The 16155-nt window shown below is 31.2% G+C and overlaps 1 protein-coding gene across 2 annotated transcripts in view; it reads left to right on the top strand.

The window, feature by feature from the left end:
• The window catches only part of LOC148166315 (paired box protein Pax-6-like), a 70367-nt gene that overhangs the window by 19547 nt on the left and 34665 nt on the right, over positions 1 to 16155 (top strand). Inside the window, exons 4-5 of one of the 2 annotated variants that reach the window (XM_088048687.1) lie at positions 3009 to 3210; positions 15673 to 15904. In XM_088048687.1, the coding sequence (XP_087904813.1) occupies positions 3009 to 3210; positions 15673 to 15904 (434 nt within the window). The remainder of the gene's footprint in view (positions 1 to 3008; positions 3211 to 15672; positions 15905 to 16155) is intronic. The other variant, XM_088048688.1, reaches the window with a different exon arrangement.

Genomic DNA, 16155 nt, shown 5'->3' on the forward strand with positions numbered 1-16155 from the left:
GACACAGTTAATAAACTGAACGAAAGTAGTAATCTCTCCAAATTTGTTTGCTGTCACGTTCAAACTGTAAAAATGACACGTGTAAATATAAAATTTTAAAATTTTATTTGGTTTATTCTAAATATAATAATTCCAAAAATTTGTGTTTTTTGGTCTAAAATTTTGTAATTTGCTACAGTTAATTAGTAAGGCAAGAGTAGTAACCTCTACAAATTTCGTTGCTGTCACGTTAAAACTGGTGGAATTACTCGTGTGAATATAAAATTTTGAAATTTTTGGATTATTACGAAAATAAAAATTTCTAAAATTTGTGTCTTTTAATCTAAAATTTTGTAATTTGGTGTAATCAATAAGCAAGACGAAAGTAGGAGTTTCTCCAATTTTTATTGCTGTAGCGTTAAAACTAATAAAATTACACATGTAAATACAAAATTTTCAAATTTTTTGTTTATTACTAAAATAATTTTTTCTTAAACTTGTGTATTTTGATGTAAAATTTTGTAGTTTGGTGTAATTAATAAGCAAGACAAAAGTAGTAATTTTTTCAATTTTTATTGCTGTAGCGTTAAAACTAATAAAATTACACATGTCAATATAAAATTTTCAGGTTTTTTGTTCATTACGAAAATAAAAATTTCTAAAATTTGTGAATTTTAATTTAAAATTTTGTAACTTGGTGTAAGCAAAAAACAAGACGAAAGTAGTAATCTCTACAAATATAGTTGCTGTAACATTAAAACTCCAAGAATTACACGCGTGAATATAAAATTTAGAATTTTTGGATTATTACGAAAATAAAATTTTCTAAAAGTTGTGAATTTTAATTTAAAATTTTGTCTTTTGGTGTAAGCAAAAAACAAGACGAAAGTAGTAATCTCTACAAATTTAGTTGCTGTAACATTAAAACTCCAAGAATTACCGTGTGAATATAATATTTTGAAATTTTTGGATTACTACAAAAATAATTTTTTTTAAACTTGTGTATTTTGATCTAAAATTTTGTAATTTGGTGTAATTAATAAGCGAGACGAAAGTAATAATTTCTACAAATTTTGTTGCTATAACGTTAAATCTGCAAGAATTACACGTTCAAATATTAAAATTTTAAAATTTTGTGTTCATTACAAAGATAAAATTTTCTAAACTTTGTGTATTTTAATCTAAATTTTTGTAATTTGGTGTAATCAATAAGCAAGACGAAAGTAGTAATTTCTCTAATTTTTGTTGCTGTAACGTTAAAACTGATAGAATTACACGCGCAAATATAAAATTTTTGAAATTTTTGGTTTATTACAAAGAAAAAAATTTCTAAAATCGGCGTACTTTAATCTAAAATTTTGTAATTTGGTGTCATCAATAAGCAAGACCAAGATAGTAATCTATACAAATTTCATTGCGGCAACGTTAAATTTTGAAGAATTACACGTGTAAATATAAAATTTTCAAATATTTGGTTCATTAAGATGATAAAAATTTCTAAAATTTGTGTCTTTTAATCTAAAATTTTAAAATTTGGTGTAATGAATAAGCAAGAGAAAAGTAGTAATTTCTTCAATTTTCGTAGCTGTAACGTGAAAACTGATAAAATTACACGTGTGAATATAACGTTTTTAAATGTTTGGGAATTCATTACAAAAACAAAAATTTCTTAAACTTTTGTATATTGGTCTAAAATTTTGTAATTTGCCACAGTTTAACTAGTAGTTCAAGAGTAGTAATCTCAATCAATTTCGTTGCTGTAGCGATAAAAATGATAGAATTACACGTGTGAACATAAAATTTTGAATTTGTTTGTGCATTACGAAGATAAAAATTTCAAAAATTTGTGTAATTTGATCTGATTTAAAGTTTGTAATTTAACACAATTAATTTATTAGTCATAAGTGTAATTTTGCCAAGTTTTATTCTTATACCATTAAAATTACAAGAATTGCAAGCTTTAATAAAAAAAAAATGAAAATTTTTAGTTACATTTCTGAATAAAAATTTCTAAAATTTGACAATTTTGGTCTAGAAAATTGAAATTTGGCACAATCACTTAGGTAGCAAAAAATTATAAGTTTACCAAAACTTGCTCTTATATGTATTTTGAAAATTACAAAAGTTATAAATTTTATTATTTTATATTTTATTATTAAATCTTTGCAACTACCAAAATTATGAAATTTAACCTTTTTTTAACAATTTTTGAAGAAGTGCAAAATCATTCCTAAAGTGAAAAGCCCTTCTGATCTCAAATTACAAACTTCTAGAGCAAAAGAGACCAATTTTAAGAATTTTTATTTAACGATCCACTCGTTTTTTCTACCAAATGAAGAAATCGGAATAAAACCCACAAAATAATTTAGTCAATAGCTGACATTATCTTTATCAAAGTTTTTTTTTGTTACAAAAAACGCAACGAAACAATCAACTCGATTATAACTTTCCATTCTTTACCTGGACCTCAAAAATTGTTTATTGAACAAATTTCTAAGCTAATTACATAAATCATACACAAAATAGAATCAGTTTTAAGAAACTGTTAAGAAGTGGAACTTAGGATTTATTGTGCAACATTTTCATGGGGTTTTATTTATTATCCTTGTATCACTGATTTTTCTTAGTGTTTCTACGCTTTTAGAAATAGCAGTTAATTCAGACTTCTGTAATTTGAAATAAGTTGGTAGTTCCGTCAAATTTCAAACTAAAAAGAACAGGGCTACCAATTCATGCTAAAATTCTGTATCCTATTTTCAGTAGGTAACATTTAGAGCAAACAGTAGAATAGAATAAAGCTTTTTTACTAGTTATTTTAATTTAAAAAAGCGAGCTGGTCGACTAAAAATCTCCAGATTTTAGAACTTCCTCAGAACCTGTTTTAATTTTTTTCAGATTGTAATGTTTCATAAAATAAATGAGTAAAGTAGTAACGTAAAAATCCAGTGCTACCAACATCACAGAATCATCAGCCTCCCTAGTGATTTAAGAATGAATTAGTTGTCTTTCAGGTATGTATGTGTCTAAAGCTCTTTGGCCTCTTCCCCCAGGTACTACGAGACTGGTTCAATCCGCCCCCGCGCCATCGGCGGCTCCAAACCTCGAGTAGCAACAGCGGAAGTCGTCTCAAAAATCTCCTCCTACAAACGAGAGTGTCCTTCAATCTTCGCCTGGGAGATCCGAGATCGACTGTTGCAAGAGGGTGTCTGTACCAACGACAACATCCCGAGCGTAAGTAATGCACCCTGACAACTGTAGTAGTGGTGATGTTATGGTTGGTGACGTGGAAACGGAGACATGCATGAGAACTCGACAACCACCAAGATGTGACAAGAGATATGTTGTAATTAAAAAGTCGAGCTAATGATGGAAAAAGATACCAATCGGTGGTAGCGATGGCTTTCGCGTCGCGTCGGCTGTTTCCAGCGATGATTTATTTTCTCTTGGAAGTGTTTACATAAATTGGAAGTTGGAAGTGTGACGAGAGCTCCATATCGATCAGGACGAACAGTACCGGTTAAACGGAAGCATAAGCTCACGATAACAGCATCAGGTTTAATCAGTTTGTAATCATCGGTTTAACCTGCGTGACGAGCCTCTTATATAACTTCACTCTTCCGCACATTAGGCGCCCCTTTGCCACCCTCCGCCGTAATAAAGGAGCTCTCTAAACCGGGAAACTATGAAAGAATATTGCAGGCTCTGATTATGCGTCATTTTTCATCCCCAATTTCAACGGAAATTTAATCAAACCAAACTTTCAACAGTTTAGTAATTATTTTTTCTTGCTTTCTGGTTCGAGGAGCAATCATACTTTATTGTTCTTTGTTAACAAGACCTCTGACCTCCCGCGTTCGAAAGGATGAGTAAATCTTCAGAGTACCGTTTATTGGATGCATGCAAATTTCCATGGCAACGTCCCTCATCTCCCATTGCTTGCGATGTCTCTATTCCTCAAAACAAAAACGTTATGGATTTTTCTGTTCAAACGCGCAAGGGCTTTTGATCAGATTGCATACGCTCAAAATTGCCAAACTTGCAGATTCTTGGGCAAATATTTGAAACTTTCAACTGTTGCAAGGAAATCATTGGCTTTACGGCGATCCACTGCGCTTTTATTATCTGGCGGATTTCTCAGTGCATTTATATTTATCGCGCTCTCAGAAATACAAGCAGATCGTCATTTATTTGCGTTCAGAGGGTTTGCGACATGAAAATTTCGAATTTTGATAAAAGGCCACAAAGAAACCATTAAAAAATAGTTGCGTCTTTATAGATAAAAAAATAAATAATTGGAGGCCAAAAATGCTTGGTAGAATTTTCTTAAATTTTTCTTTTTTGTTCAAATTCGTAGTAATTTTTAGTTTAAGTTTAAAACTACAAGAATTACAGATTAACAGTCAATTTTGATCATTTTGAAGAAAAAAATTTCAAGACTTTGTAATTTGCTGCAGTTACTTAACTTTTCAACTAGTTTTGTTTCAAAATGGTTTAAAAAAAATGTAGTCTTGGTTCTGTTGGTGTCACTGCGATGAAATTTGGAGAACTTGCTACTCCTAACTCGTTTATTAGCTGTACCAAATTTCAAAATTTTTGATCAGCTGATTTAGAATTTAGAAATTTTATTTATAAAGCGAATCAAAAAGTTTCAAAATTGTTTAAAAAGCATTGTGTTTTTCGTTGTGTTGGTCCTACTGCTATGAAATTTGGGGAGGTTGCTAATCTTATATCACTTAGTAACTGTACCAAACTTCGAAATTCTGAAGCTATCAATTCAGATTTTATAAATTTTTCTTTTTAAGGCAAACTCACAATTTTTAAAATTGTATAAAAAATTGTATTTTTGATTGTGTTGGTGCCAAATCGTTAAAATTTGATGAAGTTGCTACTCTTAACTCATTAAATATCTGTACCAAATTTCAAAATTCTGAAGCAACAGACTCAAATTTTAGAAATTTTTATTTTTAGGGCAAATCCAAAAATTTTTAAATTGTATAAAAAAATGTATTTTTTGTTGAGTTGGCGCCACTGCGATGAAAATTAAGGAAGTTTCTACTCTTAACTCATTTAGTAACTGTAGCAAATTTCAAAATTTTGGAGTAACAGTCTCAGATTTTAGAAATTTTTATTTTTAGAACACGAAATTCTCAAAATCGTATAAAAAAATTGTTTTTTTTTGTAGTGACACCACATTGATGAAAATTGGGGAATCTGCGACTATTAACTTAATTATTAATTGTACGAAATTTAAAAATTCTAGAGCAATAGAGTTATATTTTAGAAATTTTCGTTTTTAGAGCAAATTCAAGTCACAAATCGCTTGAATTCTGTTATTAGTGGAACTAAAATGTTGCAATTTTCTTTGAATTTCAGTGTTTAAGTTTAAAACTACAAGAATTACAGATTTAACAGCCAATTTTTATCATTTTTAATAAAAAAAAATTTAAGACTTTGTAATTTGCTGCAGTTACTAAACTTTTCAACTAGTTTTGTTTCAAAATGGTTTAAAAAAAATGTAGTCTTGGTTGTGTTGGTGTCACTGCGATGAAATTTGGAGAACTTGCTACTCCTAACTCGTTTATTAACTGTACCAAATTTCAAAATTTTTGATCAACTGATTTAGAATTTAGAAATTTTATTTATAAAGCGAACCAAAAAGCTTCAAAATTGTATAAAAAGCATTGTGTTTTTCGTTGTGTTGGTCCTACTGCTATGAAATTTGGGGAAGTTGCTAATCTTATATCACTTAGTAACTGTACCAAACTTCGAAATTCTGAAGCTATCAATTCAGATTTTATAAATTTTTCTTTTTAAGGCAAACTCACAATTTTTAAAATTGTATAAAAAATTGTATTTTTGATTGTGTTGGTGCCAAATCGTTAAAATTTGATGAAGTTGCTACTCTTAACTCATTAAATATCTGTACCAAATTTCAAAATTCTGAAGCAACAGACTCAAATTTTAGAAATTTTTATTTTTAGGGCAAATCCAAAAATTGTTAAATTGTATAAAAAAAATGTATTTTTTGTTGAGTTGGAGCCACTGCGATGAAAATGGAAGTTTCTACTCTTAACTCATTTAGTAACTGTAGCAAATTTCAAAATTTTGGAGTAACAGTCTCAGATTTTAGAAATTTTTATTTTTAGAACACGAAATTCTCAAAATCGTATAAAAAAATTGTTTTTTTTTTTGTAGTGACACCACATTGATGAAAACTGGGGAATCTGCGACTATTAACTTAATTATTAATTATACGAAATTTAAAAATTCTAGAGCAATAGACTTATATTTTAGAAATTTTTGTTTTTAGAGCAAATCCAAGTCACAAAATCGCTTGAATTCTGTTATTAGTGGAACTAAAATGTTGCAATTTTCTTTGAATTTCAGTGTTTAAGTTTAAAACTACAAGAATTACAGATTTAACAGCCAATTTTGGTCATTTTTAAGAAAAAAAAATTTAAGACTTTGTAATTTGCTGCAGTTACTAAACTTTTCAACTAGTTTTGTTTCAAAATGGTTTAAAAAAAATTGTAGTTTTGGTTGTGTTGGTGTCACTGCGATGAAATTTGGGGAAGTTGCTACTCCTAATTCGTTTATTAGCTGTACCAAATTTCAAATTTTTTGATCAACTGATTTAGAATTTAGAAATTTTATTTTTAAAGCGAGCCCAAAAGATTCAAAATTGCATAAAAAAATTGAATTTGTGTTTGTGTTGGCGCCACTGCAATGAAATTTTGGGAGATTACTACTCTTTACTCATTTAGTAACTGTACTAAATTTTAAAATTCAGGAGCAATAGACTCAGATTTTAGAAATTTTTATTTGTAAAGCGAACCAAAAAGTTTCAAAATTGTATAAAAAGCATTGTGTTGGTCCTACTGCTATGAAATTTCTGGAGGTTGCTAATCTTATATCACTTATTAACTGTACCAAATTTCAAACTTCTGGAACTATCAATTCAGATTTTATAAATTTTTTTTTTAAGGCAAACTCACAATTTTCAAAATTGTATAAAAAAATTGTATTTTTGATTGTGTTGGTGCCAAATCAATAAAATTTCTTGAAGTTGCTACTCTTAACTCATTAAATATCTATACCAAATTTCAAAATTCTGAAGCAACAGACTCAAATTTTAGAAATTTTTATTTTTAGGGCGAATCCAAAAATTTTCAAATTGTATAAAAAAAAATATTTTTTGTTGAGTTGGCGCCACTGCGATGAAAATTAGGAAAGTTTCTACTCTTAACTTATTTAGTAACTGTAGCAAATTTCAAAATTTTGGAGTAACAGCCTTAGATTTTAGAAATTTTTATTTTTAGAACACGAAATTCTCAAAATCGTATAAAAAAAATTAATTTTTTGTTGTGGTGGCACCACATCGATGAAATTTGGGGAATCTGCGACTATTAACTTAATTATTATTTGTACGAAATTTAAAAATTCTAGAGCAATAGACTTATATTTTCGAAATTTTTGTTTTTAGAGCAAATCCAAGTCACAAAATCGCTTGAATTCTGTTATTAGTGGAACTGATGATAAATGAAATGCAATTTCGCAGACTTATCGCCCTTAGTTTGTTAATTTATGTAACTCATTTAGAAAAAAAAATTAATTTACAATTGCAATTGAATTTGAAATCGAGTGGCAAGTCGTGGTTACAAAACCATTACCAATTGTGTAACACGAAAACTCTTAGAATTGGAAAATTTGAATTTTTTATTAAAAAAGGGGTGCACATTTAAAAAATAGTATAAAAGACTTGTTTTATAATGGCATTATAAAACACGTTCTTTAATATACTATTGTTAAACTAGAGTGTTAAAACACCTCCAGATTTTATTGCTTGTTTGCTTTAAACCAACCACTACGTTCCAAAATTCAACACCAAATGTCGGAAATTTATGGTTAGTATTAAAAATAAAAATTTCCGAAATCTCAATTTTGATTGCTGCACGAAAACTAAATCTCTAAAATTAAATTTGTTCCTTCCACTCTATAATTTTGTAAATTGCCATATTTCTGAGTCTTTGCTATTGATCAAATTGCAAACGTTCAAAATTACCAAAGTTGCAGATTCTTTCGCAAATACTTGGAACTTTCAACAGTTGAGAGCTTTTACGGCAATCCAGAGGTTGGCAGTGCGCTTTTATAATCTCAGTACATTGAAATTTATCGTTCCCTCATAAATAAAACAAACATAGCATAATTCATTTCCATTCAGAGGTTTTCCATCATCAGTCATTCATAAAAATTTGGAAACCCCATCTATAACCCCGCCGCCGCCGCCGCCGTAAAACCGAATAATATAAACCAACAATTTGTCTTTCGTGAAAAGAAACCCACAAGAAAACACAGTAACTTTCACATTCGAAGCATTCCGGCAATAAATTTAAAAAAATGTAGGATTTCGCGGATGCCATTAATTCTAAAAGCATTTTTAAGTCGTGCAAAAGTTTCCTCTTTGGCGGCCAGCTGGGTTCCAACGCTATTAATGGACAGATAAAGTTATTTGACGAGCCGCCGCATATCTCCGCTACAGATGGGGGCGGCGGCGGGGGCGAAGAGCGGACCGCATTGATTGGAGCATCTCCCAACCAGTCAAGCGAGAGGAATCAACTTTAAAACGGTACTGAAACAGCATTCCCCTAGCATTACCCCTGAAACATTTTCTGAAACGGTAAAACCTTCATGATAACGCGGGGTTTAATTATATTGGGGGCGGAGGGCGAAGGGATTTTTGGGAAACTTTCGATTTTTGCCTCGCTCATTAGTAAAGGGCCTTTTAAAATTTCACAGCATCAGTATTGTTAGCTAAGGCGAGGGTGTTCAAAATCGAATCCGTCGGTGGTGTGGCTCGGAATTATGCTGTGTAATGTAAGGCAGCGAGAGGGTGATACGCAGTAAACCGTAAAGACGAGCGTGCAGTCACAAGAGGGTGCATAGATTTGCCGCCTGTTTGCCAAGAAAACGGGATGAAACTCTTGCGTTGGTCCTTTAGAGCCGACGACCACCTTGACCTAAACCTTCAGTTTGAACAAATTGTCCTCTGAATTTATTTCCTCGAAATTTGTTTTCTTAATAAACAATTTAACACTGAAAAATCTGCGAAATTCTATAAATAAGTTAACTACAGGGCGATACATCATTCAAACAAACTCAAAGTCACTAAAAAAATTTGAAAAAGTTAAAAAGCTCAGCGCAAGATTGTAGAAATTTGAGAGTTTGCTCTACAAATAAAAATTTCTAAAATCTGAATCTATTTCTCTAAAATTTTAATATTTGGTGCAGTGACTAAATGAGTTATAAGTAATAACCTCCCCAAATTTCATCGCAGTGGCTTCAACACAATTAAAAATACAATTTTTTATACGATTTTGAGATTTTTCGGTTTGCCTTAAAAATAAAAATTTCTAAAATCTGAGTTTGTTACTTCAGAATTTTAAAATTTGGTACAGATATTTAATGAGTTAAGAGTAGCAACTTCACCAAATTTTATCGATTTGGCACCAACACAATCAAAAATACAATTTTTTTATAGAATTTTGAAAATTGTGAGTTTGCCTTAGAAAGAAAAATTTATAAAATCTGAATTGATACCTCCAGAAGTTTGAAATTTGGTACAATTACTAAGTGATATAAGAGTAGTAATCTCCCAAAATTTCATTGCAGTGGCGCCAACACAAACACAAATTCAATTTTTTTATGCAATTTTGAATCTTTTGGGCTCGCTTTAAAAATAAAATTTCTAAATTCAAAATCAGTTGATCAAAAATTTTGAAATTTGGTACAGCTAATAATCGAGTTAGGAGTAGCAAGTTCTCCAAATTTAACTAAACTAGTTGAAAAGTTTAGTAACTGCAGCAAATTATAAAGTCTTAAATTTTTTTTTTCTTAAAAATGACCAAAATTGACTGTTAAATCTGTAATTTTTGTAGTTTTAAACTTAAACACTGAAATTCAAAGAAAATTGCAACATTTTAGTTCCCTGATAACAGAATTCAAGCGATTTTGTGACTTGGACTTGCTCTAAAAACAAAAATTTCTAAAATATAAGTCTATTGCTCTAGAATTTTTAAATTTTGTACAATTAATAATTAAGTTAATAGTCGCAGATTCTCCAAATTTTATCGATGTGGAGTCACCACAAAAAAATCAACTTTTTTATACGATTTTGAGAATTTCGTGTTCTAAAAATAAAAATTTCTAAAATCTGAGGCTGTTACTCCAAAATTTTGAAATTTGCTACAGTTACTAAATGAGTTAAGAGTAGAAACTTTCCAAATTTTCATCGCAGTGGCGCCAACTCAACAAAAAATATTTTTTTTATACAATTTGAAAATTTTTGGATTCACCCTAAAAATAAAAATTTCTTAAATCCGAGTCTGTTGCTTCAGAATTTTGAAATTTGGTACAGATATTTAATGAGTTAAGAGTAGCAACTTTACCAAATTTTATCGATTTAACATCAACACAATCAAAAATACCTTTTTTTTATACAATTTTGATAATTGTGAGTTTGCCTTAAAAGAAAAATTTATAAAATCTGAATTAATAGCTCCAGAATTTTGAAATTTAGTGCAGTTACTAAGTGATCTAAGAGTAGCAACCTCCCCAAATGTCATAGCAGTAGGACCAACACAACAAAAAATATAATTTTTTATATACCTAATGTTGAAACTTTGGGATTTTCCTAAAAATGAAAATTTTTAAAATCTGAGGTTCGGTTTACAGAAGCTATGTTAAATCTTTAAGTTCGATTAAATATTTATCATCATGTTAAAGTGACATGTGATTATATTTCCGCCAATCAAATTAATTGCGAGATTAACTTAATTTCAATTAAATTATTGTGTAAACCGGCCCCAAATCTATTGACCTCATGGTTAAATTTGTAATTCTTAGAAATGACAAATTACAAAATTAAAAATTAGAAAACAAATTTGGGCTGACAAAAAAATAAAACTTTAGAAAATCTGTTCTAATGATAAACGATAAAAATTTTCCCAATTTATGGCATTACTAGCCGCCACGTGTCGTCGCAATAAAAAATGTCTAAAACGTAATTTTTAACAATCGCAGGAAAGGGAGTATCACCCGTTCGACTCATAATGTGCAATAATCTCTCCCGCCACGTGTCGGCCACGTGTAGGCCGCTATTAAAGTCCTCTGGACCAAAAACGTATTACGTTATCAGCGCAGCAACATTTTAATAAAAATCGGCCAAGTTACCTTAGGGTTCATTAGGTGGAATAGTTCAACCCCGAAGTTTCTCATCGAGATTACATCGGCATTTCCGAAATTAAAATCTAAACAATCGTCTTGTACCCTTGATTGCAATAAGGTCGTGTCGATGCCGTCAATGGAGTGCATAAAACCCAGCAGGACTCCCTCTATTGGCACTCCATTCTTCGGGACCCCACGACGTCCCATTATAGGACCTTTTTTTCTTCGATCTATTATGCAGCCGGGGAAAAGAACGAACTCACCCTCAGAAATGTCCTGACTCTTATCGATTGTTTTCCGGGATGAAGGACGCAGATTGGTAATTTTTTGATTCCCAAGCAAGGTGGTCTTGTTCTGTCAAGCAGTTTCGATGGTGTATAATGTCGAAGTTGCGGTGCTTGTATAAGTTCCAGGTTGTCGAACAATTATGCTATGGCGGGAATAAATCATTGTTGTGAAAACCACTCTTAAACCACTTGTTTGCTTTGTGCTGCAAGCTGCCAATTCGATAATGACTGAAACTTTTAGATTCACCATAAAAAAAATTCAAAACTCTGAGTCCACTGTTCTAAAATTTTGAAATTTGGTACAGTTATTAAGTGAGATAAGACTAGCAACCTCCCTGAATTTCATCGCAGTGACGCCAACACAACCAAAAATACAGATTTTTATAATATTTTGAAACTTTTGGATTTGTCATAAAAATAAAAATTTCTAAAGTCTAAGTCTATTGTTATAGAATTTTGAAATTTGGTACAATTATCAAACGAGCTAAGAGTCGCAACTTCTTCAAATTTCATGGCAGTGGCACCAACACAACCAAAAATACTACTTTTTTTATAAACATTTTTAACTTTTTTCTTGAAAAATAAAAATTACTAAAATATGTGTTAATAGCTCCAGTATTTTGAAATTTAGTACAGTTACTAAATGAACTAAGAATGGCAATTCCTCCAAATTTTATCGGAATGGCGCCAACAGAACCAAAAGTACAATATTTTTTTAAACGATTATAAGACTTTTAGGTTGGTCCTGAAAGTAAAAATTCCTAAAATCGGGGTCTTTTACTCCAAAATTTTGCAATTTGGTACAGTTATTGAATAAGCTAAGAGTAGTAACCTTCCCAAATTCCATCGCAATGACACCAACACAACCAAAATAACAATTTTTTTAGAGAAACAATTTTGCAACTTTTGGATTTGCCCTAAAAATATATTTTTTTTTAATCTGTGTTTGTTGTTTCAAAAGTATTAAATTTGGTACAGTTACTAAATGAGTTAAGAATAACAACCCCCCAAAATTTCATCGCAGTGGCACCAACACAACCAAAAATACAAAATTTTTTATACAATTTGGAAATTTTTGCGTTAGTTTTAAAAATAATTTTTTTTTTAAATCTGTGTTAATAGCTCTAGAATTTTGAAATTTGGTACAGTTACTAAATGAACTAAGAATAGCAATTTCCCTAAATTTCATCGCAGTGGCGCCAACAGAACCAAAAGTACAAGATTTTTTTAAACGACTAAGAGACTTTTGGGTTGGCCTTAAAAGTAAAAATTTCTAAAATCGGGGTTTTTTGCTCTAAAATTTTGCAATTTGGTGCAGTATTTATATAAGCTACGAGTAGTAACCTACCCAAATTTCATCGCAGTGGTACCAACACAACCAAAAATACATCTTTTTTAGAGAATCAATTTTGCAACTTTTGGATTCGCTCTAATAACAAAATTTTCTAAAATCGGAATCTGTTCCAAAACTGTGAAATTTGTTACAGTTACTGAGTGAGTTAAGAATAGCAACACCCCAGAATTGCATCGCAGTGGCACCAACACAACCAAAAATACAATATTTTTATACAACTTTGAAACTTTTGCGTTTGCCTTACAAATAAAAATTTCTAAAATTTGTGTTAATAGCTCTAGAATTTTGAAATTTGGTACAGTTACTAAATAAAATAAGAATAGCCGTTTCCCTAAATTTCATCGCAATGGCGCCAACAGAACCAAAAGTACAAGATTTTTTAAACGATTAAGAGACTTTTGGGTTGGCCTTAAAAGTAAAAATTTCTAAAATCGGGGTCTTTTGCTCCAAAATTTTGCAATCTAGTGCAGTATTTATATAAGCTACGAGTAGTAACCTTCCTAAATTTCATCGCAGTGGCACCAACACAACAAAAAATAGAACTTTTTTAGAGAAACAATTTTGCAACTTTTGGATTCGCTCTAAAAATAAAATTTCCTAAAATCTGAATCTGTTGTTCCAAAATTGTGAAATTTGGTACAGTTACTAAATAAGTTAAGAATAGCAACCCCCCAAAATTTCATCGCAGTGGCGCCAACACAACCAAAAATACAATCTTTTTTCTTCGATTTTGACACTTTTGGATTCGCCTAAAAATAAAATTTTCTAAAATCTGTGTCTATGAGTCCAAAATTTTGAAATTTGGTACATTCATTGAATGCGTTAGGAGTAACCACATCTTCAGATTTCATCGCAATGGCGCCAACACAAACAAAAATTAATTTTTTTTTTAAAGATTTTGTAACTTTTTGGTTCGATCTAAAAATAAAAATTTATAAAATTTGGGTCTGTTGCGCCAGAACTTTGAAATTTGGTACAGTCACTAAATGGGCTAAGAGTAGCAACACCCCAAAATTTCATCGCAGTGGCACCAACACAACCAAAAATACAACTGGTTATATACAATTTTGAAACTTTTGCGTTAGTCTTAAAAATTAAAATTTCTAAAATCTGAGTCTATTGCTCCAGAATTTTGAAATTTGGTACAGTTACTAAATGAAGTAAGAATAGCAGTCTCCCTAAATTTCATTGCAATGGCGCCAACAGAACCAAAAGTTAAACGATTAAGAGACTTTTGGGTTGGCCTTAGAAGTAAAAATTTCTAAAATCGGGGTCTTTTGTTCCAAAGTTTTGAAATTTGGTGCAGTATTTATATAAGCTACGAGTAGTAACCTCCCCAAATTTCATCGCAGTGGCACCAACACACTTTTTTAGAGAAACAATTTTGCAACTTTTGGATTCGCCCTAAAAATAAAATTTTCTAAAATCTGAATGTGTTGTTCCAAAATTGTGAAATTTGGTACAGTTACTAAATGGGTTAAGAATAGCAATCCCCCAAAATTTTATTGCAGTGGCGCCAACACAACCAAAAATACAATCTATTTTTTTCGATTTTGACACTTTTGGATTCGCCTAAAAATAAAAATTTCTAAAATCTGTGTCTATGAGTCCAGAATTTTAAAATTTGGTACATTTATTGAATGAGTTAGGAGTTAGGAGTAACATCTTCACATTTCATCGCAATGGTGCCAACACAAACAAAAATTCAATTTTTTTATAAGATTTTTTATAAGAACTTTTTGGTTCGATCTAAAAATAAAAATTTTTAAAATCTGGGTCTGTTGCGCCAGAACTTTGAAATTCAGTACAGTCACTAAATGGGTTAAGAGTAGCAACCCCCCAAAATTTCATTGCAGTAGTACCAACATAACTAAAAATACAACTGTTTTTATACAATTTTGAAACTTTTGCGTTAGTTTTAAAAATAAAAATTACTAAAATTTGTGTTAATAGCTCTAGAATTGTGAAATTCGGTACAGTTACTAAATGAACTAAGAATAGGAATCTCTCCAACTTTTATTGCAATGGCGCCAACAGAACCAAAATTGCAGTATTTTTTTTTATGAGACTTTTGGGTTGGGCCTAAAAGTAAAAATTTCTAAAATCGGGGTCTTTGGTTCTAAAATTTTGCAATTTGGTGCAGTTATTAAATAAGCTAAGAGTAGTAACCTACCAAAATTTCGTCGCAGTGGCACCAACACAACCAAAAATACAACTTTTTTAGAGAAACTATTTTGCAACTTTTGGATTCGCCTTAAAAATAAAATTTTCTAAAAATCTCAATCTGTTCCAAAATTGTGAAATTTGGTACAGTTACTAAGTGAGTTAAGAATACAAACCTCCAAAATTTCATCGCAGTGGCGCCAACACAACCAAAAATACAACCTTTTTTCTTCAATTTTGACACTTTTGGATTCGCTTAAAAATAAATATTTCTAAAATCTGTGTCTATGGGTTCAGAATTTTGAAATTTGGTACAGACACTAAATGGGTTAAGAGTAGCAACCCCCCAAAATTTCATCGCAGTGGTACCAACATAACTAAAAATACAATTTTTTTTACAATTTGGAAACTTTAGCGTTTGCCTAATTTTTTGATTCTCAAGCATGGTGGTGTTGTTCTGTCAAGCAGTTTCTATGGTGTATAATGTCGAAGTTGCGGTGCTTGTATAAGTTCCAGGTTGTCGAACAATTATGCCATGGCGGGAATAAATCATTGTTGTGAAAACCACTCTTAAACCACTTGTTCGCTTTGTGCTGCAAGCTGCGAATTCGATAATGACTGAAGGGCGAAATGAAAGCGATACCACTGTATTTCGTATATTTCCAGGTCTCGTCGATAAACCGGGTTTTGCGAAATCTGGCCGCACAAAAAGAGCAAGCCTCCCAGAATCCTCCGGTTTCGACCGGAAACGACAGCGTATACGATAAGCTTCGCCTCCTAAACGGAAACCAAGGAAGTTGGAGACCGACGCCATGGTATTCTCCGGGCAACACTTCGTTTCCGCTCCAACCGTTGAGTCCACCCCCGACGATCCACGCCGATGACATCAACAAAAAAGGTACTTTAAACAATTTCCCCTGTTAATTACCACGCGAAAATGAAAAAAAACCTACCTGCTGACCTGTAAAAAACAGAAAAGCGTGTGCAATTAATTACGCCAAAGTCAGAAACACAACAATTAAACGTTGCAGAAAAACATGAAACGCCCCGAAAAAACGAAAAATTTCAACAATGACCGCCGCACAAAGCACGTTTCAACGATTTGAACAAATTTTAATTAATGCGTGATAATTTCATTAACGATCGTTT

Source organism: Gnatocerus cornutus, unplaced genomic scaffold (assembly GCF_029298725.1).
Source record: "Gnatocerus cornutus isolate USDA-ARS CGAHR unplaced genomic scaffold, icGnaCorn1.1 ctg00000023.1, whole genome shotgun sequence".
Taxonomy (NCBI): domain Eukaryota; kingdom Metazoa; phylum Arthropoda; class Insecta; order Coleoptera; family Tenebrionidae; genus Gnatocerus; species Gnatocerus cornutus.